General features: G+C 43.6%; 1 protein-coding gene across 3 annotated transcripts in view; it reads right to left on the minus strand.

Moving 5' to 3' along the window:
- Positions 1–25904, minus strand: part of RSU1 (Ras suppressor protein 1) — a 159260-nt gene that overhangs the window by 125469 nt on the left and 7887 nt on the right. For all 3 annotated transcript variants that reach the window (XM_010966825.3, XM_010966834.3, XM_010966844.3), the window contains exon 3: positions 13180–13230. In XM_010966825.3, the coding sequence (XP_010965127.1) occupies positions 13180–13230 (51 nt within the window). The remainder of the gene's footprint in view (positions 1–13179; positions 13231–25904) is intronic.

The following is a 25904-nucleotide window of genomic DNA, read 5'->3' on the forward strand; positions in this document are numbered from 1 at the left end:
AAAAAAAAAAGAAAAAGAAAAAGAAAAATTACAAAAAATTTAAATGTAGATTAGTTGAAATTAAACTAATAATTCAGTTGCCTGGTCAGACCAGCCACATTTCAAGACTTTGACAGCCACAGGGGGCTAATGGCTACCCCACTGGACAGCACGAATACCAGAACGTTCCAATCACCGAACAAAGCTCCACCAGATAGCACTGCTGTAACGCAGTGCGCTCAAACCTTCAAGTGCATCAGAATTACCAGAGGGCTTGTTAAAACACAGATTGGGGGGAGGGGGGTGTACTCCAGAGTTTCTGATTCAGTAGTTTGGGACAGGGCCCCAGAATCTGCATTTCCAACAAGTTTCCAGGGGATGGTGGTGCTGCCAATCTGGGGACCCTATTTTGGTTCAGAAAACATTTAATTCAGTGGTGACATGAAAACCATTCATCCAATACTTAATGTCCCTTACCGCGTACAATAATGCTGAGTCAGATTAGAATACTCTTACCCAAGTCAGGACTCCTCTGCCACCTCAGTGAGCTGCTAAGATTGGGGGCTCATGAAATGTGGAAAAAAATAAGGACAAAAGACATTTTCAGGGGCTTAAAGCACCCAAGTGGGGGCTGTGATCAAACCATGTCCAGCCACCCAGAGATCGTCATTCTAAGGGAAGTAAGCCAGAAAGAGAAAGAAAAACACCGTATGATAGCACTCATATGTGGAATCTAAAAAAAAAAGAAAAAAAAAGAAAAGACACAAACAAACTTATTTACAAAACAGAAACAGACTCAATGACATAGGAAACAAACTTATGGTTACCAGCGGGGAAAAGGGGGCGGGAAGGGATAAGCTGGGAGTTCGAGATTTGCAGATACTAACTACTATATAGAAAATAGATAAACATGTCTTTTCTGTAGAGCACAGGAAACTGTATCAGTATCTTGTAGTAACCTATAATGAAAAAGAATATGAAAAGGAATAGATGGATGTATATGTATGACTGAAATGTTATGCTGTACACCAGAAACTGACACATTACAAACTGACTATACTTCAAGAAAATAAATAAATAAAATTAAAAAAAGAAAAGAAAAAAACACATCCAGCCAGTTTCTGCTTCCCCACACAGATGGTTATGGTGACAACTGCCCAGAGTAGCATGAATGACATTCAAGGGGGAAAAAGCATCGGATTCCCTGGTCCACCAAGTCACTCAGCAACAACTTCCTCATGCCCGAGTGTGGTCACGTGACGAGATGCCACTTGCTGTACTTCTGGCCTTTGAAACACAGGCATCCCTGCAGGGTGCTGGCAGCCACGGCAGCACGGGCAGACCAGCTGGGGTGCAGCCGATCCGGGGGCTTTCTGAGCAAAAGCATCCTTCAGCCCCGGAGGCAAAGAACCCAAACTGCTTAAGGTGATGGGCTCTGGGAGCAGCAGGCACCACGCCAACAGAAGGACATGAGTTCGCCTGCACGCAGCCCACACGGATAGGCCGGTGAGTCAAGCGCTGGTCTTTAGAACCATATGGACAGCGCCGACAGCCGGAGCCCCTTTGGCTACAGGAGGGAACAGACCCGGCACTGGTGGCTGGGAAGCCAGAAGCTGCTGGGAGCACATGGAGGCTGTCATCATGAGCACAGATGTGAAATCTGGAAGGGAAGTCTACCCACCATCGCCACCCAACTTCTCTGCCCAGCTCTTCCCGCAGCATCCACTAGCCCTCTTCCCACAGGGCTGGTTTCCGCTCTGCTGATTCCTGCGAAGGAGAAGCACTAGCGAGGGCGTGAAAACCGGGGACCCTGCCCGTTCACCTCTCTGAAACCCCAAATTAGTGGCTCAGCCGCTGCCTCCTTTACGGGAAACCACTGACGGGCTGCCGGTCATCCCAAGTGCAGGGAGAGGAAGCCTCAGAGCAAGGACTTCATGGAACCACCTGCTCATGGCCAGGCTGAGACTCAGATGCCACCCAGGGGTAGGCACACGCCCTGCGCTGTGAGGGGTGAAACCCTACTGTCTCATGCCCACTTCCAGGGACACCAAAGTGACCCTGACCCACGGACCAAACCCCGCCCAAAGATCCCATACGGATAAGGTAAAACAAAATCAATGGATAGCACTGCTTCCCCAAACTTGACATATTTATACTAAAAATAGGAGAGAAGCCTCTGTTGCCCTAGCAAATAACAATGCCCAGTCGGACCGTTCCATGCTTTTGCTGCTACATACAATTTCTTTAACAGAGAAGGACAGGGGATGGTAGAGGACATTCAAATGCAGCCATTCACCTAGATTCCTAAGTCACATTGCTGCAACGAAGGTACTAGAAAGATGGCCCAAAAAAAGCATGAAATTGCATAAAAATGAGTGAGATTATTCATTACATGGAGGGGGGAGAAGGACCATTTGAGAGGAAATGGTGAAAGCGAACACAGCTCTACCCCCACATGTGATGATGGTGACACTGGGTAACAACCACCCCCCTTCACCTAGGGGAGAAGCCAGATTAGAAGGAACTCTGTGAAATATGAAACCACATGGAGGGGGAGGGTACAGCTCAGTGGTAGAGTGTATGCTTAGCACGCATGCGGTCCGAGGTTCAGTCCCCGATACCTCCGTTACACACACACACACACACACACACACACACACACACACACACACTACACGGACTATGACTTGGGGCATTCTTGGTCAAAGTGAAAGGACAGCCCTTTTAATCCTCGGCTACAATCGCTGGAAGGCTTTGGTCCAGACACACCACAGAGGTGATGTCTAAAATAATTACACAGATGCCAATTCCCTCAGCCAGTTAGGAATCGCCGCCTCTAATGCCACTTTAATGATTACACGTAAAGACGACTCCCCTCACTCTCGCGTACAAGTAATCATGCTCTTCAGACGCTCGCACGCAAAAAAACAAAAAGGTCATTTGTACCTACAGTGATTAGTGACTTTCGTTTTCTGGCCAAAAACATGAGGTGGATAATGAACTAATTATATTTTAGCACAAGAATTTGAAGTTCAAAAGTATATTGATGATAACCAGCTTCCCAGATTTTATGGGATTTCCACCCCAGAGCAGTTATTAAAACAGTGAATTACAGGAGTTACAGGTTATTTAAAAACATAAAGTTTACAGAACAGCAAAGCAAATTCGCATTTAACAGGAACTACATGTTCTCAAGGTAAAAATGAAATAGAAAAAAGAGCTAAGCAGCCACTCAACAAAGGCCAACATCCCCCAAATATTATTAGCGCTGTAAGTGACAATAGTAATACTTCTTTCAGTTAATCAGGGGTATAAACTGAGCCCCCAAACCCAGGACATACTTAGCGTATCCTATCATGGGCCTCTTGAAGATTCTGCAACTTAAGAACTTTTACTAACCAAAAATATCCCTGACTTAAATCACTGCAGGAAAAAAAAGAAAAGAAAAAGAAAAAAAAAGGTCTCACTCTTCAGCAACAACTCAAATAATCAATTAAACAAAAATTAGGGGAAAAAAGTTACAAGCAAGCAGTAAGGCAGATTTTACAGTATAAAGTCAAATACACAAAAATCTATGTCCCTGGGCTATAAAAAGTGTGTACGCACAGCCAAACAAATCTCCTAAGAAATTGACAAGCATGAATTTCTGCTCTGCGGATGCAAAATTTAGTTGACATGTGGTTCTTGTATTAACTTTCCAGAAAAAACCAAGGTATGGTCCAGGCATCCTTCAGGAGTCCTTCCAAACCCTGAATTCTTCTAGGAACACACCTGGGAGATCACACTCTGGGGCTGAGGGGCTGGAGCACCCGCCAGGCTGGAAGTCAATAAATGGCTTTCATCTGGGAGCTGAGTGGGAGAAGCAGCTCTAAGAGGAAAGGCCATGGCTTTCCATGGCCTGGCAGGAAGTGCCATCGCGGAAAGGCAAGAAAAAGGGATAGAGATTCCTTTCTCTAGGGAAGGTTCCTAAGGAGTCTGGAAACACAGTGAGAAAGAAGAGAACACACAATAAATGTCAATCAATCAATGCAGAAAGCAAGCTCAATGTCAGAGCTATCTAGGCTCTTAAAGCATCATTATAATGAGATATTATACACACTCTCTCCCATCTTCGATTGTTACAAGAGAGATGAGGGATGGGTCCAGTTCACACACACGCACACACACATTCATACAACATGCTCTGCCAACAGTTCGTGTCTTTTACAGTAAGAATTAGTTCCGCAAGAGGTCCTGCGGGGTTGCTTCTCTTCCTTCCTTGCCTTCTGTTTCGGTGCTGATGAAGCGGGTGGAGGAAGATGCCCAGTGCTGGAAAAAATCCCACACTGTCCCTTTGTTAACTCCCCTCCTAACTGTTCACAACTCTGCCTTTAACCTTAGCAATTCTCCCTGCTTTTCTACTTGAACAAGTGAAGCTCCAGGGTCGGTATGTGGTGTGGTCCACAGAGCTTCGAGTGTCCCGGAGCGGGATGTCTAACCTGCACACATCCATCACCAGCATAGGCAGCAGCGGGATGGTGAGCCCGGAGGCTTGAAGCTGTAAGAAAGTCCCCAGCCTCCAGCTCTGGTCCCTCAACCACGTTAAGCCTGTGGCTTCCCCTGGATACAGAGCAGGGTGTTCCAAACCGCTAGCTCTTTTCACGCCTTCCTTTCACACTTAAGTCATGGTCGCTGGGGGTGTGGTCCCCAGAGGCTCGTAAGCTGTGGGTAACCCATGCTTTATTTTCACCAAGGGCTGGTTCAGTTGGCTGGAAGGGAGGGCTCTGTGGAGAAGGTTAGAATTCATCTCAACTTTGGGAAAGAGGAGCGAGACGAGGAGAGAGGGGCAGACGCTTCCGCTAAGAATCAGGGTATTGGCCAGAGACTAGGCAGGGAAAGAAAAAGGCTGAAAGAACAGCAAAACATTAGACAAGAAAGTTCAGATCGAAAATAGGTGAACATGTCGACGAGTTTGTTAACTAGTGGTCAATCGTATCAGAGTGGTGTTTTGTTTGTTAAGCTGATTCACAAAGAGAAAGAAAAACTGACAGGAGAAAGGCATTCCCAAGGTTTTACCAGAGTTGAAAAAAACGTATACACTATAGGCAGACCTCGGAGATACTGCGGGTTCCGTTCCAAACCACCACGGTAAAGCGAGTTTCCCAGTGCATGTAAAAGTTACGTAGTCTACTAAGTGTGCAACAGCACTACGTCTAAAAAAATTATGTACTTACCTTAAGTCAAAAGCACTTTATCATTAAGAAAAAAAAAAGCTAACCATCATCTGAGCCTTCAGGAAGTCACAGTAGTCACACTGAAGATCGCTGATCACAGACCACCATAACAGATGTAGTAACAGTGAAAGGTATGAAGTCTTTTGAGAATTGCCAGCATGTGACACAGAGATATGAAGTGAGCCAATGCTGTTGGGAAAATGGCACCAACAGACTTGCTCGACGCCAGGTTGCCACAAACCTCCAATTTGTCAAAGAACACACAGCATCGGTGAAACGCAATAAAGCCAAGCACAATAAAACAAGGTCTGCCTGTATCCACATTCTGTTCAAGAGTACCAACTCTTACTTAACAAAATTTAAATTTAAGCAGATAAGTTAGCTGGAGCTTGTGAGCATTTTTAAAAAGTTATCAAGAATGAGTTTCGCAGCACATTAAAAATCACCTTCTGAAAGTTTTGTACAAATTTCCAGGAAATATCTCCTTTAAGATATAGCATGAATGCATCTACATTGTAAAAACACTAATGTTATCTTTCCCCAACTCCACGGTTTCTAAATCTGAGCTTCACGCACCCCGAAAACACTCATGCGTGATTTTAACAGGATTCACAAACCAGTTGAAATTATCAGGATTATGTGCATTTTTTAGGAATCGTGGACACAGCCTTCACTCTATTCTTAAAAAAAGGTCAGTCAGTTATGAAATGCTAAGAATTGTTCTACAAGAACGTATATACGCAAGTATTGCACCTTCTAGAAGATCTTCTCCCGCCCTCCTGCACGACACACATGTAGAAACACTTTACCTAGTAGACAGTCAACAGGTGATTTATAGAGAAATTTTTGCTAGTAAGTCAATTCCCTTTGAGGGTTCTATTGTAAATAGTAAAAGAAGCCCTTTCCAAGATCAGCTCCCCGCAGCACACAAGCTATGGTTTGGAAAATGACAGGTCCAACCTGCCCACACATTACGGTCACCACAGCCAACCACCTCTCTGAAACTCCTGTAACTGAAGTCGTTCTGTTGAAAAATATACTGTGGAAGAATTAACATACCGCCCTTTGAGCTAGCTCCCTCTTAGCAAAGGACTCCAAGAAAAAGTATTCTAGAGCAGGTACCTTTGGGTTGGTGGGCGATAGAGATCAGAGGGTGACAAGAGTCTGAGCCGAGGACACAACTGCATCAAGACCCACCTTCTCCACCTTCACCCAGTGGCCTTGGGCTGGGCTGGTTCTGGACTATGACCCTGTAGGCTTCCTCACTAAAACCCAGAATAACAAAGTCCCAATGACAGGCAATTTTTTAATGGTACCTAACCAGTGGCACCATGGGAAAGGTACTGTTCAATTAAAAGCTATCAGACTCAATACCATGTATACATTTCTTTCAAATCCAGTCTTCTAAATGATGGCCTAGGAACAAACTGATAAATGTGCACTAATTAAAAGAATAAGATATTGATCAAAGCCTCGGTATTATAAATACATTCATACCCTGTTAAAATGCAAACGGTAAGTTGTTTTGATATTGTCACAAGATAAATGCATGACACAGAGACGATTTATTTTGCATATACCCCCTCCTAGTTTAATTTCATACAAGCCATGCACAAGAACTTTTGCATAAGGCATGACAAATAATCTATGGGAGAGGAAATAAACAGATTTGGGAACAGGAAGGTGTTGAAAGACTAGTGAAGGTCATTCTTGTAAGTTGGGACAGTTCATTTTTCTCATTCATCTCAACAATCTATTATGTCTGTAGAAAAGGGTTTCCATTAATTATGCTTTTTAAAAACTGCTTTTCTTCATTATAATTGGATCTGCATATTTCAAGATGGCAGTATTTTCATGTAAAATAAGCTGCTTAATTCCTTTCTAGTGACACAGTAGAGATCCTAACAATCAATACATCTATAGCAAATCTTAAAACATTACATTAACTTCCACATATTTCAAACATTAAAAACAAATTACTGAAGTCACTCAAGAAAATATGCAAGCATTTTCTTATTTGCTATAATTCCAAATTCATCTATCAGTTATAACTAATAGGAAATAGTCAGGTGAAAAAAAAAAAAAAAAAGAAACAAGTTTTGCCGTAACACTTGTTTTCTGCCTGTTTAGTCATTTCCAACACATTAAATGACAAGATATGGTCACAGTTAAGGTTTGAAATGGCCAACAAGGCTGCTAATAGCTCAAGAAAATGTTTTACATGGCAGTTAAAAGTTCAAAGTATAAAACTCCACAGTGACATTCAGAGACCCACACTTATGAAAGGTTTACACAGAGCTCACTGCTCAACATCTGCACGGAGCAAAAAGACATCCTTTGTCTTTCTTGCAGAAAATGATGAGTGTTTAATCCCTAACATCGTGGGTCGCAAAATGAAAAACACTATTATCATATTTGAGGTGTTGGTAATGTCTGTACATGGGCTTGGCTTTAAGAATAAAATTATTTTTAAAATTAGGAAAAGTATCACATTAAAAAATTCATGCTCAAGAGACTGTTTTATCATTGATGCAGAATGCAATTCATTTCAGAATGCACAGTCTTCTTCCCCACCCAATGGCATTCAAGAATCGATCTGAATACGCACAAAATGCACATTTTCCTGAGTTTTACTTTACATAGTTATTTTTGAATTAAAATCTTGTTACATAGATCTATATTTTAAGTTTTCTTCCACAGGGAAAAAAAAAATCTCGCATATACTCAATACAAAATACTATAGAAGGCAATAAAATTCTCCGAATTTAAAGGAACCGGAAGGAAAGTTCCTAACATGACACAGTGGCCATAATACACACTAAAAATGACACTGAAACTCAGTGTGTACTTCAAACAGAAAAATAACATACCTCCTTATTGAAGGACCTCCTTAATCGTGATAAAATTGCACTATGTAAATGACAGTGGCAACATGCCCTGTTGGACGGAGCCGAAAAAGCTTGCAAAAAAATTTCGTCTGACAGCACAAATTTGGTTTGTCATCTTTTCCACACAAGACGATGGTGGGGAAAATACATATCTCAACAGTGACCTCTAGTGGACCAGTCCTGAAATGGTGGCCTCGGAAAGAAATTCCTCTTAAAGACTGAGAACAAGTTGAAAAACATTTACAAAGCTAGTACTCCCAGACACCATAAAAACCAAGGATCGGACAAGATGCAGACTGAAAAAGACTCAGCTGTCACTGGCTCACCAGGGAGGGTTGTCACAAAGGCAGGCAGTGGAGGAGGAGGGCAGAGACACAGGAGGACCACCTTTGAAATAAGCGCCACGTCCCCTCCTTAGTTAACACTGAGAGCAGGCAAGCCCTCAAGTCTGTCATCTCGGACCGGGGGGACACCTCCCAATTCATCACCTACCAACCGCTCATCAACCGGCATTAACTGAGGGCCTATCTCACGCTCAGCGTGCTTCTGGCACTTTGGTGGGGGTGAGTACCACGTGAGCATGTGACAAGGCTCCTACCCTCAAGAAACTGACATACTACAGTTAATTCTATGGAAATCTTAGTAAATCATTTGGGACTTGAAACATAGAAAACTGAGTGAGTCACGGGTTCTAAACCGGGAGATCTAGGTTGTCCAGTCTCCGTGGAGAAGGGCAACTTGTCCGAGGCCACGAGGGCTGCTGGGTGGGAGAAAGCCCCCACAGCTGGTCATGATGCCAGCTTTCCCTGCTGTGGATCCTTGGGGGTCCCTGAGGAGCACAGGCAGGCACACCTTGGAGATGAGACACGTCTGCTTCCAGACCACCACGATGAAGCGATTATCTCAATGAAGTGGGTCACCAGATCCTCTGGTCCCCCAGGTGCATGTAAAAGTTATGCTTACACTCTACTGTTGTCTATCGAGCATGCAAGGCATTATGTCTAAAAAACAATGTACACACCTTCATTAAAAAGTAATTTATTCAACGGACTACTACTTGGCCATAAAAAGAATAAAATGATGTCATTTACAGCAACATACATGCGCCTGGAGATTGTCATACTAAGTGAAGTAAGCCAGAAAGAGAGAAAGAAAAACACCATATGACAGCACTCATATGTGGAATCCAAAAAAAAAGAGACACAAATGAAATTATTTACAAAACAGAAACAGACTCAATGACATAGAAAACAAACTTATGGTTACCAGGGGGAAAGGGGGCGGGAAGGGATAAATTGGGAGTTCAAGATTTGCAGATACTAACTGCTATTTATAAAACAGATAAGCAAGTCTCTTCTGTACAGCACAGGGAGCTATACTCAATACCTTGTAGTGACTTGTAACAAAAAAGAATATGAAAAGGAATAGATGCATGCACATGTACGACTGAAACATTATGCTGTACACCAGAAACTGACACAACACTGTAATCTGAGGATACTTCAATAAACAAAAAGGAAAAAATGTACTTTATTGCTAAAAAAAATACTATCAACTGAGCCGTCAACGAGTTGTCATCTTTTTGCTGGTGGAGGGTTTACAATCTTGCGATTACAATCAAGATGTGACACAGAGACACGAAGCCAGCAAATGCTGCTGGGAAAAACCGGCACCAACTGACTCTCTCGACGCTGGGTCGCCACCGACCTTCAATTTCTAAAAACCCGCAGTGTTTGCCAAGTTCAGTAAAGCGAGGCACCGCCCAACGAGGTCTGCCTGCACATCTCCCCACGTCACTCCTCAGTGACGAAGGGGCCCCTATAACAATAAAGCTGCCATGGACACCAACTTCCAGAACGCAAGGGGACGCTTCACTAGAGGGCTCCCGGTCCAGCACATCTGACGTGAGCCCGCCATTAGTTAAGAAACAGAAGTCCATACTGGGCACAGCTCCTCCAGGCTCCACGCTGGTTCATCCTGAAGAAACTGTCAGGTTCCAACACTGAGCACTTCACCAGCAGCCGGCTGTTTCCTGCCCTGGTCCGCCACCTACCAGCTCCCTTCCATCAACCACACCTGCCTCATACAAGTCATCACTGGGGAGCCACTATGCGCTCAGCAACAGGCATCCAAGAAGAATCAGAAATGGTCCCTGCTTTCAGCACAGCACAAGATGCATTTGGAGAGAGAAAGAACAGGAAGCAATGGTGGGACAAGGAAGTGCCACACTGGGGTCAAGAGTCCATGAACAACGGGAGTTGGGGGGAAGGAAGCTTTCCAGTTGGCCAGGGTGGTCAGGGGAGCCCGGAGAGAGGATGGACAGAGGGCAGCGGGGGCGCTGCAAGGGAGGGAGGGGGAGGCAGGGCGGCGCAGGGGCAGAGGGCAGGTGCGATCAGGGGAGAGAGGACGGATCAGTCTCCCTCTAGCGGCACGTGGGGAGGAAGGCTTGGCTGCAGGATGTGGGGCCAGAGGGCAGGTGCTGGACGTCAGGCCAACAGCGTCTCCCGCTAGCTGTGTGCAGGCCTGCAGGCACTGGGCAGAGACCAGGGTGTTTCCAGGGGCAGAACCTCATCTTGACTCTGAAAGAATTCCCACTGGAGCAGAAAGAACCTCCTTCTGGTTCATAGAGAGTCACAGCCAGTCACAGCCAGAAAGCAGAAGGCGAAGATTCACTTGCCTCTGACCTTAATTCCATCACGGGCACATGCATCTGGGAAAACTGCTGCAGGTAGTCACCCCCCAGTGAGTTCACTCAAACCCATCAGCACTGCCCCAGTCCCCCAGGTCTAAATGTAAATCGTGTCACTGTAAGAACGAGGAACCTCTAACAGCGCGTAGTATGACAATTTTGAAAGACTTCATGAACTCTCATGTCGAAAACCTCAAGAATTTCTGTTCACAAAATCTTGGGGCATTTAAGGGTCACCAGCCCTCCTTCTCATTCCTCGTGACCTCACTCGTCTTGCGTTGAGTGGACCTGCTGATGTCAAAACCACCAGCAGGAAAAAGAGGCAGACTCAGAACCACACAGTTTCAACAGCCCCACAGACACAGGCTTAGGTGTGTGGAGCCAAAAGGTGTCCCCAGATCAGTTCCCAGCATGAGGGACCAGGTCAGTCATTCTGTAAGGACGCAAGTGTAATTGGCACCAGAAGAGAAAAACACTCACTTTTGCGAGATACAAGCAGCGCTGAGGGGTTTATCTTTTGAGTCCCAGCGGTTTGAATGTGGTGCTGTCAGCCAGTCCCCATTAAAAACCAGGAAACATGAAAGACACTGATTACAATAAAAAGTGACAGTAGGGTGGGCTCGCCCAATTCCATGTAATGCATATTTATATTTCCATCACATGGACATATTTACTATAAACACTGGAAAAACCAGAGCAAAGGCATTCATTTAAATGCCAGAAAAATAGTAAAAGATGCTAATTTGACCTTAGTGGAACAGATCGGGTGTCGCTGACACTACTCACAATGGCATGAAACAGAAGTTGCCAAGACAATTAATTAGAGCTTCCTGGGTTAGGTCAAGAGTATTTCAAATGGGGGGGGGGGAGGAAGAAAGAAATACAAAGTTTGGATCCATTCACAGTTAACCTCTTTCATAAAAGACACAATTTAACACTGTATTTACGTCCCCCTCAATTAATCTCACACTGCATGCCAGGAAAAAGAAACCGACCTGATCCCCGAGCTTTCTCTCTTTGTGGACATTTAGAAAGAAATAAACTACAACCATCTGAAATAATTTTTTAAAGAATGGATCAATTAGTGATATAATAGGAATAAAATGTGTTTGGCTTTCTTGTTTAAATGTAAACTGTTTCCGCTCTAGTGATGACATAAGATCTAAAAGGGGTAGTAAGCCTGGCAATTAAGAAATATTTTCATGAGCGAAGAGACAGAGAGCTTCGGGAATTTCTGCTCACAAAATCTGGGGGAATTTAGGGACCACACAGTCCCTTCTGAACTGGGATTAGGGTCTCAGTGGAGAAAAGGACCATGTGCTACAAAAACAATGAAAGTGGCACCAGAACACCTGTTACAAAAGCGATCACACGTGACTTGCCACCGTCACATTCAGCTGCTGGGGCCACCGGTACCCAAACAACAGTCGTGCCACTCTGCCTTCACCTTACGAACATGTGCTTTTTGCTAACAATGAACTAATCTGCCTGTCTCCTGCCCATGAGGGGCCTTAACTGCCACTCTTAACTCTCAGGTATCAACAGCTCTGTGACGGTGCTTCAAGCCGTATATAACACACACACATACGTACATTCGCGACACACATCCCGCAGCGTGACTTTCTGCTCGGTTTCACTGGACTCGGAGAAGCTCCCTAACAAGTTCTTGCCACATGATTAGAGAATCATTCAAGTCTGCAGGAAATACGGCAGCACGAAGGAGGGACAGTCAATCAGAAATGAGAAGGGAGAGTGGGTCGCTGTCACTAAAATCTTTAAAGCCACAGCTCTAAGGATGAAATAGCCCACATCAGTCGCACAAGATTTGCTTTACAAAGAGGTGTGAAATCCGCTGTGCGTTAACCGCACCACAACACAACCAGTACCCAGTACCATTTTCTGTGGAAACCAGATTCAAGAACTTCAAAGACGCAGATGCAAATGGATAGAATTTGTACAACTTCGTGCTTTTCTCCCCCCATCAAGCAGGGAAAAAAGGCAGATCAATAAATGTTCCCCCTTTGAGGAAAACATATAAATGAAAGCAAAGAATTCTTATTCTAATATTTTTTGATAAGAAAGTGTTTGTTTGTTTTCATGAAATAATAAAGACCCAGCATTTCAGGCCACTGCATTGAGCATGCTGGACAGGGACCATTTGCAGAGAAACAGTGTCATTGTCTTTCTTCAGTTAACACACATGATAAGGAAGAATCCTCAAAACAGAGCAAACTACAAAATTCAGGAAGATCATACGTACGCTCAGGTCCCTCAGCGTTGCCCAAATCAATTTTCAGTTTGCCCAAATAATCATTTGACATTAGTGTCTTTAAAGGAACACAAGAATCAGCAGTATCACCACGTTCCCTACAAGTCAGAAACTGGGTAACAGAGGATGACATCAACTCACTCGTCAGCTTGTTGTGGCTGAGGACCAGCTGCGTGATGTGCGACAGGGTGACTGTAAAAGAAAAGAAAAACACAGTCAGTTAATGCACCCAGAATACACCCACGCGCCTGCAGGTCAAGTGCTGAATTATTTTCACAGGTTGAACCCTTACCGCTCACAAAAATAGAAGCAGGGAATTCATGGAAGGCTGTCTGTTAAATGTGAAACCAAATTAAGAAAAGTCACGCAATTAACAGTGCAATTAGCACAGTGAGTTAGAGCTAATGGGATTAATGTCGCAGGAGCAAACCTGACAAGGGCCCGTTAGCAACGCTGGGCGACCCGATGGGCTGGCCCAGCCGGGGCCATCCATCCCAATAGTGTGAGCCGGTCAGGCGAACCGGCCAGGCAAACCGGCCCCAGGGTCCGGACAGGAACCACGCCTTCACCTGTGCTTAAAAGACCATCCCATCAAGACAGAGAGGTCAGCTCACGGAAGGCCGGCAGCCAGTGAGTTCACGCACGTCCACTGTCAACCCCGAAACTCCCCTACACTCTCAGATAATTAGGGTAAAACCCCTCCCCAAGTTCTTCTCAACAAGTTTTGGTGGACATTTCAAAGCACCTGCACGTTATTCACCAATTTTAAACATCACGCAGGCTTAATCTGCTGAAAAAGATTAGATCTGCTTTGAAAAAAAAAATGGTTTTTCCGACTACCAAGAAAAAAACATACGTAGATCTACTTGAAAAAAACAAGCAAACAAACAAAAAAAGCCAGAGGGGGAAAAAGTGACCTGCCCTCTTCTTTGGGTTCTAAAACATCACTCAGTGGACAGCAAGGTCTATGTATATTTTATTTACGTGTACATATAGATGTGTGTGCATATTATATACATAAAATTAAAATCTGAATGGTTATGCAAAATATACTAATTATACTATATCACAGTTACATGTATTAAGGTTTTAAAGATATATATATGTGTTAAATATTATTTAGAAATTTTTTTCAACATTCTTTCTATAAGAACATTGTATTAATGCAACAAGGTTTTCCCTTTAATGGGACAGTAAGATAATTTTTTTTTCTCAGGAAGGGACTCAGTGTTGGGCCCCAACCTATCACCCCCGACTGCAGCTTGCATTTTTCTTATTTTCCAACTACCACAAAGTTAGAGAAAAGCTCAAGATACAATACAAAGATCTATTTTTCTGCCCTGACCCATCTGAGATAAAGCTTTTGGTCTAATGTCCCACAGAACTTTAGGGTATCTCTACCAAGACACTCTCCTGCACAACCACAACACAACCATCAAAGTCAAACACTTAACATGATACAATCTTATCATCTAGTCCTCAACCTCCATCCAAGTGTCACCAAACATCCTAACTCTTCTTTTACAGAAATGGATCCAGTTCAGAATCCACACGGCAGGTAGCTGCCGGGCCCCTTTGAGTCACCTCTCAGTCTGAGGACCTTAGCAATTGTGACGCATGCAGGCCAGGCTGTTCTGTATTACATCCTCCACGTGCCCTTCATTCTTTTTTTTTTTTTTTAATTGAAGTACTGTCAGTTACAGTGTGTCAATTTCTGGTGTACAGCACATTGTCTCAGTCATGCACATACATACGTTTTTTTCATTTTCATATTCTTTTTCATTAAAAACTATTACAAGATATTGAATATAGTTCCCTGTGCTGTACAGAGGAAACATTTTTAAAATCTATTTTTATATATAGTGGCTAACATTTGCACATCTCAAACTCCCAAATTAATCCCTTCCCACCCCCTTTCCCCTGGTAACCATAAGATTGGTTACTATGTCTGTGAGTCTGTTTTTGTTTTGTAGATGAATTCATTAGTGTCCTTTTTTTTTTTTTAATTCTACATATGAGTGATATCATATGGCATTTTTCTTTCTCTTTCCGGCTTACTTCAGTTAGAATAACAATCACTAGGTCCATCCATGTTGCTGCAAATGGCATTATTTTATCCTTTTTTATGGCTGAGTAGTATTCTATAATATAAATATACCACAACTTTTTTATCCATCTTCTGTTGATGGACACTTAGGTTGCTTCCATGTCTTGGCTATTGTAAAGAGTGCTGCTATGAACATCAGGGTGCATTTATCTTTTCGAGTTAGTTTCCTCAGGATATATGCCCAGGAGTGGGATTGCTGGATCATATGGTAGGTCTATTTTTAGTTTTCCGAGGAATCTCCAACCCTTCGTTTATTCCTGACTAGATTTAGGTTATGCATCCCTGGCAGCGATACTGAGGAAACGCTGTCTCCTTCTCACCACATCCTATCAACTGGCACAAGGTTTCCATCTGTCCCATCACTGATCTTCTCTCAATTACTTATGTCTACCAGACTGCTCCACTGTAAATTTATTCTTTTCCCCTTTGTAATTAGTAAAAAAAAAAAAAAAAAAAAAAAAAAAAAAAAAAAATTGGTGGGGAAGAGGGAAGCGAGGATACTTTGAAACCAATAAAATCTTGTTCTACATGTTTCATGGTCCCCAAAAGGGGGCCAATTTTGACCCTCATAGGACATGAGGCAACATCTGGAGACATTCTAACTATGGCCACCAGGAAATCTAAACTTGCACATTGGCTCACATTGTATTTCTGTTGGACAGCACTGGTCTAAAGCAGTGGCAAGTAGCGGGTAGGGAAACGCTGCTAAATCCTACAACGCACCAGGCGGCCCAGTCAGGAAAGAATTATCCAGGCCACAACATCAGTGGAGTTGCTGCTGGTGTATTTATCGCTACTGCATGGCTTTGTCGTTTCTTACTGCAGTCAATGGGTTACATAATTTTTCTCAGATTATGATGATGTTCATCATGACTCTGATTTGGCCAGTTGGAAGCCCATCCCAGCAGGTCCCTAAGTCCTTTTGACATGTTCCCATGGCTCTTTGGGAACTTCCGTGCTTTCTGGCAAGAGACAGTCAAATTCATTTTGGACTCTTGCTGCCACAACCCTGGAATCAATTAACTATTTCTCTAATGAGCTCTGCTTGTTTTTTGTTTGTTTGTTTGTTTGTTTGTTTGTTTTGGTGGAAAATGATGTTTTTAAGCCCAAACCTGGGCACCAGATGTGCTCATTGCTATTTGGGGGCTCAGTGTTCCCAGCTCCTCTGAGTGGACAGAATTAGAGAAAATACACACACACACACCTACACTGATTTCACTGTTTATATTAACTGAAAATCACAAGTTCACACCAATAGACAATAGACCAATTCCAATACAACATCACACAGCTGATTCTCATTTTCCCCCTTTCCTATTTGTAATTTCCTTCTCCAACAGCGAGAACTCTGGCTTCCCTTATGTTTAATCTAGTTCAGCCTGCAATATATACCCCTACATTTAACTACAGTTGTCTCAGCACTGGACTGGGTCCCCCAGAAGTCTGGTACTGATCCTGGCTCAAGACGAGCATGAGCAGGCGAGCTTGAGATGTGCAAACTTTAGTTCACAAGCTCAGGAATGTGCATTACATAAGGCTACAGGTACCTACCTGGCCAGTGGGGTGCGGAAGACACTGCTGGACATTATCTTCCCGGGCACCCCCAAAACCCACATTCCTCAAACATGCCTTGAAGGTTCATACCTGGAGACAAAGTATGTCCTGAACAAGTAAGAAACAAGCCTGGGGGTGGGGGCAGTGGGGGGGGGGGCTGCACCAGTGAGCCTCTGGGACCGCTGACGTCAGCCTGTGCTGTCTTAACCCTGCTAAACTATGTCCTATGTGAGTGGGCTCTGGGGGACCTTTTAAGGGCTTTCAACTACCCAACCAGTGTAGTAATGCAGAAACCTATCACCCAGCCCTCTTTCTTCCTATGGGGACACCCTTCGCACTCTGTCCCACTCACCCTCCTCACGTGCTCCCCCACCTCTCTACCTCGCACAGACAGACACTCTCCTCACCCCACTCCCGGTCCCTCATCCGTCTCTGGGCCACCAGGCCCACCACCCACATCCCTGAATGCCTCTCTTTTTCGGTCATACTTACTGGCTTTGGGCTTGAAACCTTAGGAGAGGAGGAAGGGAAGAGAAAAGCAGAGGAGAAAAGCATTTCTGTGGGTTTTACAAGCACCACCATGGTGACTTCTTACCTGGCAAGTTCGATTTTAGACACTGCATAACATCTCATGCATTAGTATTTATGAAAGGTAAGACTGTTCTTGTCCACTAAATAAAGCATTCCTTTATCTCTGAGGTATATAGTCTGACAAGAAACAAAAAGAATCTCCAAGAGCTGCCCTCATACCAAAAAGATGAAACAGATTCTTAGACATACAAGCTGAGGTGACGGTCAGCTCCATTGTGAGAGCAAACCAAAAATAACAGGCATTCCTCTCTCACTTACACAAGGACAATGCAGAGGTTCCTGGCATCTTGTGGCCAACCACCCCCAATGCGTGGATCCCACCCTCCATGTTCTAAAATGGCTGCCTGAGCTTAGCCATCACATCTGCAGTCCCTTCAGGAAAACAGGAAGGGGGGAAAAAGCCTTCCTCCTTGAGGATACTTTTAAGAAATTGCATGTGGCACTTCCACTTATAAACAATTAATCAACATTTTGTAATACAGTGATGCCTAGCTGCACAGGAGGTGGGGAAATGTAGTCTGCATTCCAAGTGATCATGTGCCAGATAGAATTAGGGGTTTTATAACTAGCAAAGATGGGGCAAACGGGGACCGGCAGACAACCAGCAGCCTCTCACACCAGCAGGCCACTCCATCTGAACATCACAGAAATCAAATCTGACTACAGGAAAACCTTGATAATCCAATATCCTCCTGCCTTAATTTTTTCCTAAAATATCACAACTACCATAATGAAAAAGAAAAAAATTTGCTCGCCTCCCAGTTAACACTCACAATGAGAGCTTTAATTAGGGAGAGTCGGTTCTTTTCCACCATTCCACTATGTCTTGTCAACAAGTGTTCAGCAGGAAACAAAGTGAAGAACTTTGGAATTTTTTTTTAATAAAGGAGGGAAATGTATTTGTTATTTCACCTAATCACACCACTAGAATGTTTTTCTTTCTCATTATTGCCACAGGGCTACATGCAATTGTAGGTAAAAGGGGAGAAAAAGTTCATAAAAGATCTTTGAGGAAATAGTTAAGGCAACAAAGGACTCTGGGGTGGGTCTACGGGCAAAGCAGTTAAGCTGGACAGAATGGAAATCCCAGAATCCAGCACAAAGCCTGTGACAGGCTAAGAGCAAGTAGCGACAGACGTATTCACACGACCCGCCCTTTCCTTCCACTCGGCTGCGGTGAGTTCATTGTGTGTCACCTATGGAAACAGCACTGGTAAAACTTAAAAAAAGGAGAAAAGGTCTATGGAAGTAGAACGGATTATTTCAAAGTACAAAAGCTGCCCTAATCCAACGTAGCAGCAAAATGGAGTCAGGCTGCATCCCCCGACCTGAATGATCACCTCCATCACACACCGGGAACCTCCCCATGGGACCATCACACTGCGGGGTCCTGCTTGGCCATCAACTGTCAGGGAGTCGAGGCACCAGAACATGTGAACAAACTGTTATTAAAACTCCTGAAGAAATACTATAAGCTGAGTTTTGCCCAGGCATTCTCAGAGTAGAACAGATTTCCCAAAGTCAGCTAAGTAACTAAGAAAACACGCTGATGGTACACGGTTACATGTTTCCCTGCCTTGGCTGTCATTCTGCCTCCAGCCTTTAGAGATGGGACTTGGGTGAACACAGTTATTAGGTCAAAATGAACAGGGGGGAAGAAAGCTGTGGGGAGAGATGTGTTTGCAGGGGAAGCGGAGGCAGGGGTGGGGTGAGGAAGCTGGCACTGTGTATGAGATTCACAGTGGTTTCCTCTCTAGCCAAGGAGGAAGTCAGCAGGAAAGTGCTAAAAGCTCAAAAAGGAACTGGTTCATTCAATAATTTCAACCAAGGACCACTCAGGCAATGGTGGACTGGATGTTTGCCAGGAGCCCAGTGCCGATAATCTCCACCCTGGAGATCCTTTGAGAAGCAACGTCAACCATACATCCTCATCAGATAGGGACAGTCTTGGATTACGCCTGCTGTCCCTCTCAAAACTGGTTTGGATGACAAATCACATAGTCACTCAATTTAGGGAACAGAGAATATGCACCCAAACCTAAACGGCAAGGTAGAGAGGGATCGTGGGCAGAAGAGAAGCGTATCTGAAAGGATAATGAATGGCTGGTCAGGAGACGTCACTTACTGTGAGATGACATGTCTGAAAATGCTTTAAGGTAAGGGGTACAGGAGGCACTGAAACTGGACTCGGAAAACGTATGGAAACTGGAGGTTATGGAGGCAATTCTATGATTATCTGAGCAAAGAGATGGAAAACAGGGAGGCACAGGACTGGGCCGGGCAGCCAGGATTATAATGGAGCAAATTCAGAAAAATCAAAGGATGAGCTAAGCACACCTAGAAAAAGAATCATCATTTCTCGGTAACACAAGGAAACAGATATTACTATTTAAAATAGGTTCGGTTTTTTCTTTCCTCCTTCAGCTTAACGTAGGCAGCAGGAGAAAAGAGAAGTAAACATGATAAAACCCCCATAAGATGACACCACAGACTTGCTTTCAGAATAACCCAACACACCGCCACGACGTGCCACACTGGAAACTCGCTACAGCTTTCAAGTTGGCAAATTAGAAGCAAATTATTCCCCTGGTCGCATTTGAGAGAGGGTAAAAAAGTTCTAGCTTCACAGAATGACATTTATCTCCAGAGGAAAAAAAGAAACACAGCCAGGGTGAGACAAGGGGAAGGAATGAGACTTCGAAACACACAGATGTGGGAGCTGAAATTCTCTGCCATCTTGTCACGGGTCAGAACTAGCCATCTTCGGGTTCCATATGGAAGATTCTGTCACGCTGGTCCCAAAAAACTGGATTGCAACTGTCAGTTCATTTCACACACTGTGTTTCCATGGAAGCAACCAGAAAAACACAGCTACCATCAGAAGGTAAATGGTGTACCTCTTTTTTGACAGCTCTTGTGGTACCAAATATTGCATTGGAAGAACAGCCACCGCAGCTCCTGGGATGTTCAAAGAAGGTCATCTTTGACTTTTCCAGGGGACATCATTCAAATTCTGTGCAGCCCTGCAGATTACACTGCAAACTGTGCCCTCTATTAATTCAATTCCTCCCAAAGTTGTTGACTACAAAGCAGAATTAATTTGAACTTAAAATACAGGATGGTCCAAAAGGCTCTTCCATTTTGGCTCCCAGTAGGCTAGAAAAAGCGACAGTCCTAAATAACCCTGATTTGGAGATGCCACAGGGATGTGGGACACAGCCACGTGTCAGCACCAGGAAGCCACGCTGACCAGTGTGGGTCTTCCGTCTCCAGAAGACATGATTAAAACTCCTGCCCGTGTCGCAGGGCTGAAGTTATTTCACCCCTGGTGGAAGGATACAGATTCGGATCTTCTTAAATATGCGGCATCTGACAATATATTTAAGGGAAGACAGACAATAAAATGTCTGATACCCAGATATAATACAAATACCATATTCATCAACACAACCAGAATCATAAAAACATTTCTTATGACTTTCATTCATAATTTAAAACTTCAAGAAAAAAAAAAAATGACAGCATGAATGCTTTCCTTTACTGCACCACTAATTACTGTGGTGAGTCGGAAATGCTTCAACAGCAACTTTCCCAAATTGGTTACTTGACTGAATTCTACTGCTTGCAGACAGAGGGTTGCTCAACCACAGTTAATTGCTTTTTCATTCAACAGAAAGCAATTTATCGTACATGCCGACTGACAAAAACATGATACCTCTTTCTGTACACACGTTAAGAGCAGAGAACTCACACGTGCTGAGAATCCCCACGAGCTGGACACTGACCTGGGGCTTTGCGTCCACTGGGACATTAAGTCAAAAGATGCTAGACCCAGAGCACTGTGTTACTGACCACTGGAGGCCACATCCTTCCTGTCCAAACAGGTCATTGCAGTCCCCCCTTCACAGAAAAAAAGACCAAGAAAAAAAAATGATAAACTCGGAAGATGCCTGGGAGAATGAAAGTGCAAAATACAGTGAGCTACCTAAGGTACGCAGCCATTATTTGCTCTTGGATTCTAAGTAGAATGGTTTTAACAAATGCTCCCTGAATTACAAACTGCAAGGTACCATACTTAGCTGGTGTGATAGGACAGAATGAGGGGGACACAGCTGTTGTCCTCAAGGAGGGCTTAATGAAACACTCTGACACAAGGCAGAATGTATCAGCACCCTGAGGAGTAAGTGGACCTGGAACTCCCATTAAAAGGGAAATGCTGGATCTAAAGAAGACATCCAAACCAATAGGCACATGAAAAGATGCTCAATATCGCCACTTACCAGGACTGAAAATCAAAACTACAATGAGGCATCACCTCACACTGGTCAGAATGGCCATCATTAAAAAGTCCACAAATGATAAATGCTGGAGAGGGCGTCGAGAAAAGGGAACCCTCCTGCACTGCTGGTGGGCATGCAGTTTGGTGCAGCCACTATGGAAAACAGTATGGAGATTCCTCAAAAAATTGAAAACAGAACTACCATATGATCCAGCAATCCCATTCCTGGGCATATATCTGGAGGAAACTCTAATTCAAAAAGATACATGCACCCCGATGTCCACAGCAGCACAAGTTACAATAATCAAGACATGGAAGCAACCTAAATGTCATCGACACATGACTGGATAAAGAAGCTGTGGTTTATTTATACAATGGAATACTACTCAGCTATAAAAAAGAATGAAATAATGTCATTTGCAGTAACATGGATGGACCTAGAGATTTTCACACTAAGTGAAATAAGTCAGAAAGTGAAAGATAACTATTATATGATATCACTTATATGTGAGATCAAAAAAATCATACTAGTGAACTTATTTGCACAACAAAAACAGACTCACAGACACAAAACAAATTTATGTTTACCAAAGGAGAAACAGTGGGGAGGGACAAATTAGGAGCCTGGGATTAACATGTACACACTATTACATATAAAATAGACTAAAAAAACAAAGTCCTACTGTATAGCACAGGGAACTACATTCAATTTCTTGTAATAGCCTATAATAAAAAAAACTGAAAAAGAACAGATACAGAGATATATGTGCATATACATAGAACTGAATCATTATGCTGTACATGAGAATCTACAACACTGTAAATCAACTCTACTTCAATAAAAAAATTTAATTAAAAAATTTTAAAAAGGAAAATGCTGGGAAGTATTTTCAGGGTTAGTAAAATCTTCAAGGTCCACAATCCACTTTATTCTTTATCTGCCCATTTGTCTTCCTCCCTTTTTCTCCTCCCCTTCCTTTTTTTTTTTTCTTTTTTTACCTATCCGTATTGACTTAATTTTTCCAGCATAAACTATTTTATTTGTGTCACATAAAACAGGCGTGGTTTTAGAAATCAGTTATAGAAAAAAAGCTTAAGCTCCTCAACAGACGGTCGGGGAACCGTGGCCAAGAGGCACACTGATTTTTCTAAGGTTCCCCCGGATCAGAACTGAGGCTCTAACCAAGGTTTCCACTTTCTACATCTTGAGCTCATTCTTTCTAAACTGGAAAAATAATATTCACGCTTGGGCAGAGTCTTCTTCTCCAGACGGTGGAGAGTCGTCTCAGTAAAGAGTATAAACTTGAATGTGAAGAGTCCTTTCTATCTTGAGTAACGTGACAGTCACATAAAGGGACTCAGAGCCCAGCAAGGATAGGAAGTTTCAAGCAGTGCGAGACCCAGATTATAATTCCATGAGACCCTGAGCGGGGAAAAAAAAAGAAATCACTGGATTTTTTTTCTGGAGGGCAAATTCCTCATCTTTAAATGAAAGGCTGAATTAAATTACTTGATCCTGTGAAACATACAAAACAGAGAAGAAAAGAAGGAACTACTATTCATGGCAATGCCTCCTACATCAATAAACTAGGCTGGGCACGTCACAGCCGCTCATTAGAATCCAAAATGTTAACGTAAAAACAAGAGCTAATGTTTACCAAAGGCTTAAAATGCGGTTGCCACTGTTCTAAGAACTTCACTACCTCGTCTACGCCTCACAATAACCCTATGGCAGCACTTTTATTCCCCGCCTCCCTCCCCATTTTAGACGAGAAAAATGAGGACCAGGTTAGGTAACCTGCCCATGGTTTCCGAGCTAGTAAGCAGAGGGGACCCTTTAAAAGCTGTTTCCAAATGAGAGAATCTAATTAATTCTGACCTCTTCTTTCAGTGGTGAATCAACTATAGCAAACAAATACCCACAAGTGGGTGACTGTATATCAATTTATGATGTCCAAAAGGAGTCAGTCCACAGGTTCATTTTTTTCCACCAAAATGAAGCCAGGGCAGCATCAGATGTGCATGCCTTCCACTTCAGACAATACGGCCAAGTTCTCGCACCCCTGCCCACAGACAAGGCAGCTGGGGCGGGGGGCGGCGGGGTGGTGTGGGGACAGGCACTCTCTGCTTCCCAGGGGCTGATGGTGGACATGTCTCTGATTCCTCAATTCTCTCTGCCCCCACCTCAACCTCCCTCCACACTTCTTATCCTCGACCCAAGAGCCATGTTTCCCTGGTGGCCAAGCCCCCTTGAGAAGCAGGAAGAGCCAGAATACTAGACCCTCTCACGCAGAGCCAGGTGGTTCTCAGAGCTCAAAGCATTTGGAAACCTCCGACAGCCACTGAGTACCTGAGGACCTCTGTGCTGTCAACTCCCACCCGCACCCACACGGGATGTGGTCTTGCAGGCAGGGCCTCGAGGTTTGTGCCCCTGGCTCTCAGCTGCTGCCCCGACACCATCCCTCCAGCCCCAGATTCCCAGTCTCCTGGACTGACACCGGCTGTCCGCTGCCCATGGCCCAAACCTGGGTATGTGTTTTCTGATCCGCTACAGGGTGTCCCTACATCTCCTCCTGGTAACAAAGAAACACAGACATCAAACCTGCAACCCTTAGATTAAAATGATAGATAAACAACAAATTTCTTCTGTATAGCACAGGGAACTATATTCAATATCTTGCAGTCACCTATAATGAGAAAGAATACGAAAACTAACGTGTATATGTATGACTGAAACATCATGCGCCAGAAATTGATGCAACATTGTAAACTGATTATACTACAATAAAAACCAAAAAATTCAAAGAATAAGTGCTTCAAAAAAAAAATAGTGAGTTTTGGGAAGACAGTGGAGGCATGACAACCTGCTTCCAGAATCTTGAATCCATACATCAGACAGTAACTAGAGAGCCATCAAAAATCCAAGGACATGATTCAGAATAAAACAAGGGGATAAAGTAACCCCACAAGCTCTCAAATACAAGTGGGTGGGAACAAACAACTGTAACCCACAGGACCGGCATGAACTCGGCATCCGTGTGGGGAAACCTGAGAGACAAAGGGGTGCCCTGAACACCGGGGAACAGAGAACCCCTAAGAGCCAACCAAACCCACTAGAACACATGGCTGACCTATCCGAGGGGAGATGCTGAAAGTCGGGGGCTGTGCCCACCCCAACAGAGGAGGGCCTCTAGGAAGAGCTGATGGGACAGGACACGTCCAGCCCCTGGGACCTGAAAACTGACCACCTAGGGCTCCCTCCAGGAGCTGGAATCAAAACTGAGCGAGAAAGGAAAAACAGAGACCAAGTGTGACTCTGTGATTTATAGTAAGAAACATGAATATATTTGGTGGTCTTCTCTATTCGGCCACAAAGCTCCGAAAACCCTTGGAATTTCTTAGGTGATGAGAGCAACAAAGGTGTCTTTGTTATGTTTATAAAGTGGCTTTGGGAAGTTTCTAAGGATGGAGGATGGTGGCCAGGGCAGCCAGCCCTGTGTAAAGAGGGCTAGAACTTTGATTTCAGTCTCACCCCTGGCCAGTCAGTTCTTCCTAACTTGATCTAGAGATTCAATGCAGTCTCAATGAAAATCATAGCAAGTTTATTTTGTGAATGTCGACAAACTGATTCTGAAGTTTATATGGAAAGCCCAATGACCCAGAATAGCCAATAAAATACTGAAAAAGAAAAACAAACTCAGAAAATTGACATGACCCAACTCAAAACTTACTAGAAAGCCATAGACAGCAATTGGTGAAAGAAACAGACAAATAGATCAATGGAACAGGAGAGAGCCCAGAAATAGAGCCACACAAATACAGTCAACTGATCTCTGACAAAGGAACGAAAGCAATTCAATGGAAAAGGGATAATCTTTTCAACAAATGGGGCTGGAATTTGACATTTACCAAAAAAAAAGAATCTAGACACAGAACTTACACCTTTGACAAACATTAACTCAAAATGGTTCAGAGACCTAAATGTGAAATGTAAAAGGATAAAGTCCCAGAATACACGACAGCAGAAAATCTATGCAGCCCTTGATCTGGTAATGACTTCTCAGATCCACCACCAAAAGCACTATCAAAAAAAAAAAAAAAAAAAAAGCGTTGACTGTGACTTGATTAAAATGAAAAATTTCTCCTCTGTGAAAGACAGTATTAACAACATGGAAAGAAAAGCCATAGACTGAGACAAAATTTTTACAAAACATATATCTGGTGTGGGACCTCCTTCCAAAATACACAAAGAACCAGATGACTGGATAAAGAAGTTGTAGTATATTTATACAATGGAATACTACTCAGCCATAAAAAAGACTAAAATAAATAATG

Source organism: Camelus bactrianus, chromosome 35 (genome assembly GCF_048773025.1).
Source record: "Camelus bactrianus isolate YW-2024 breed Bactrian camel chromosome 35, ASM4877302v1, whole genome shotgun sequence".
NCBI lineage: Eukaryota > Metazoa > Chordata > Mammalia > Artiodactyla > Camelidae > Camelus > Camelus bactrianus.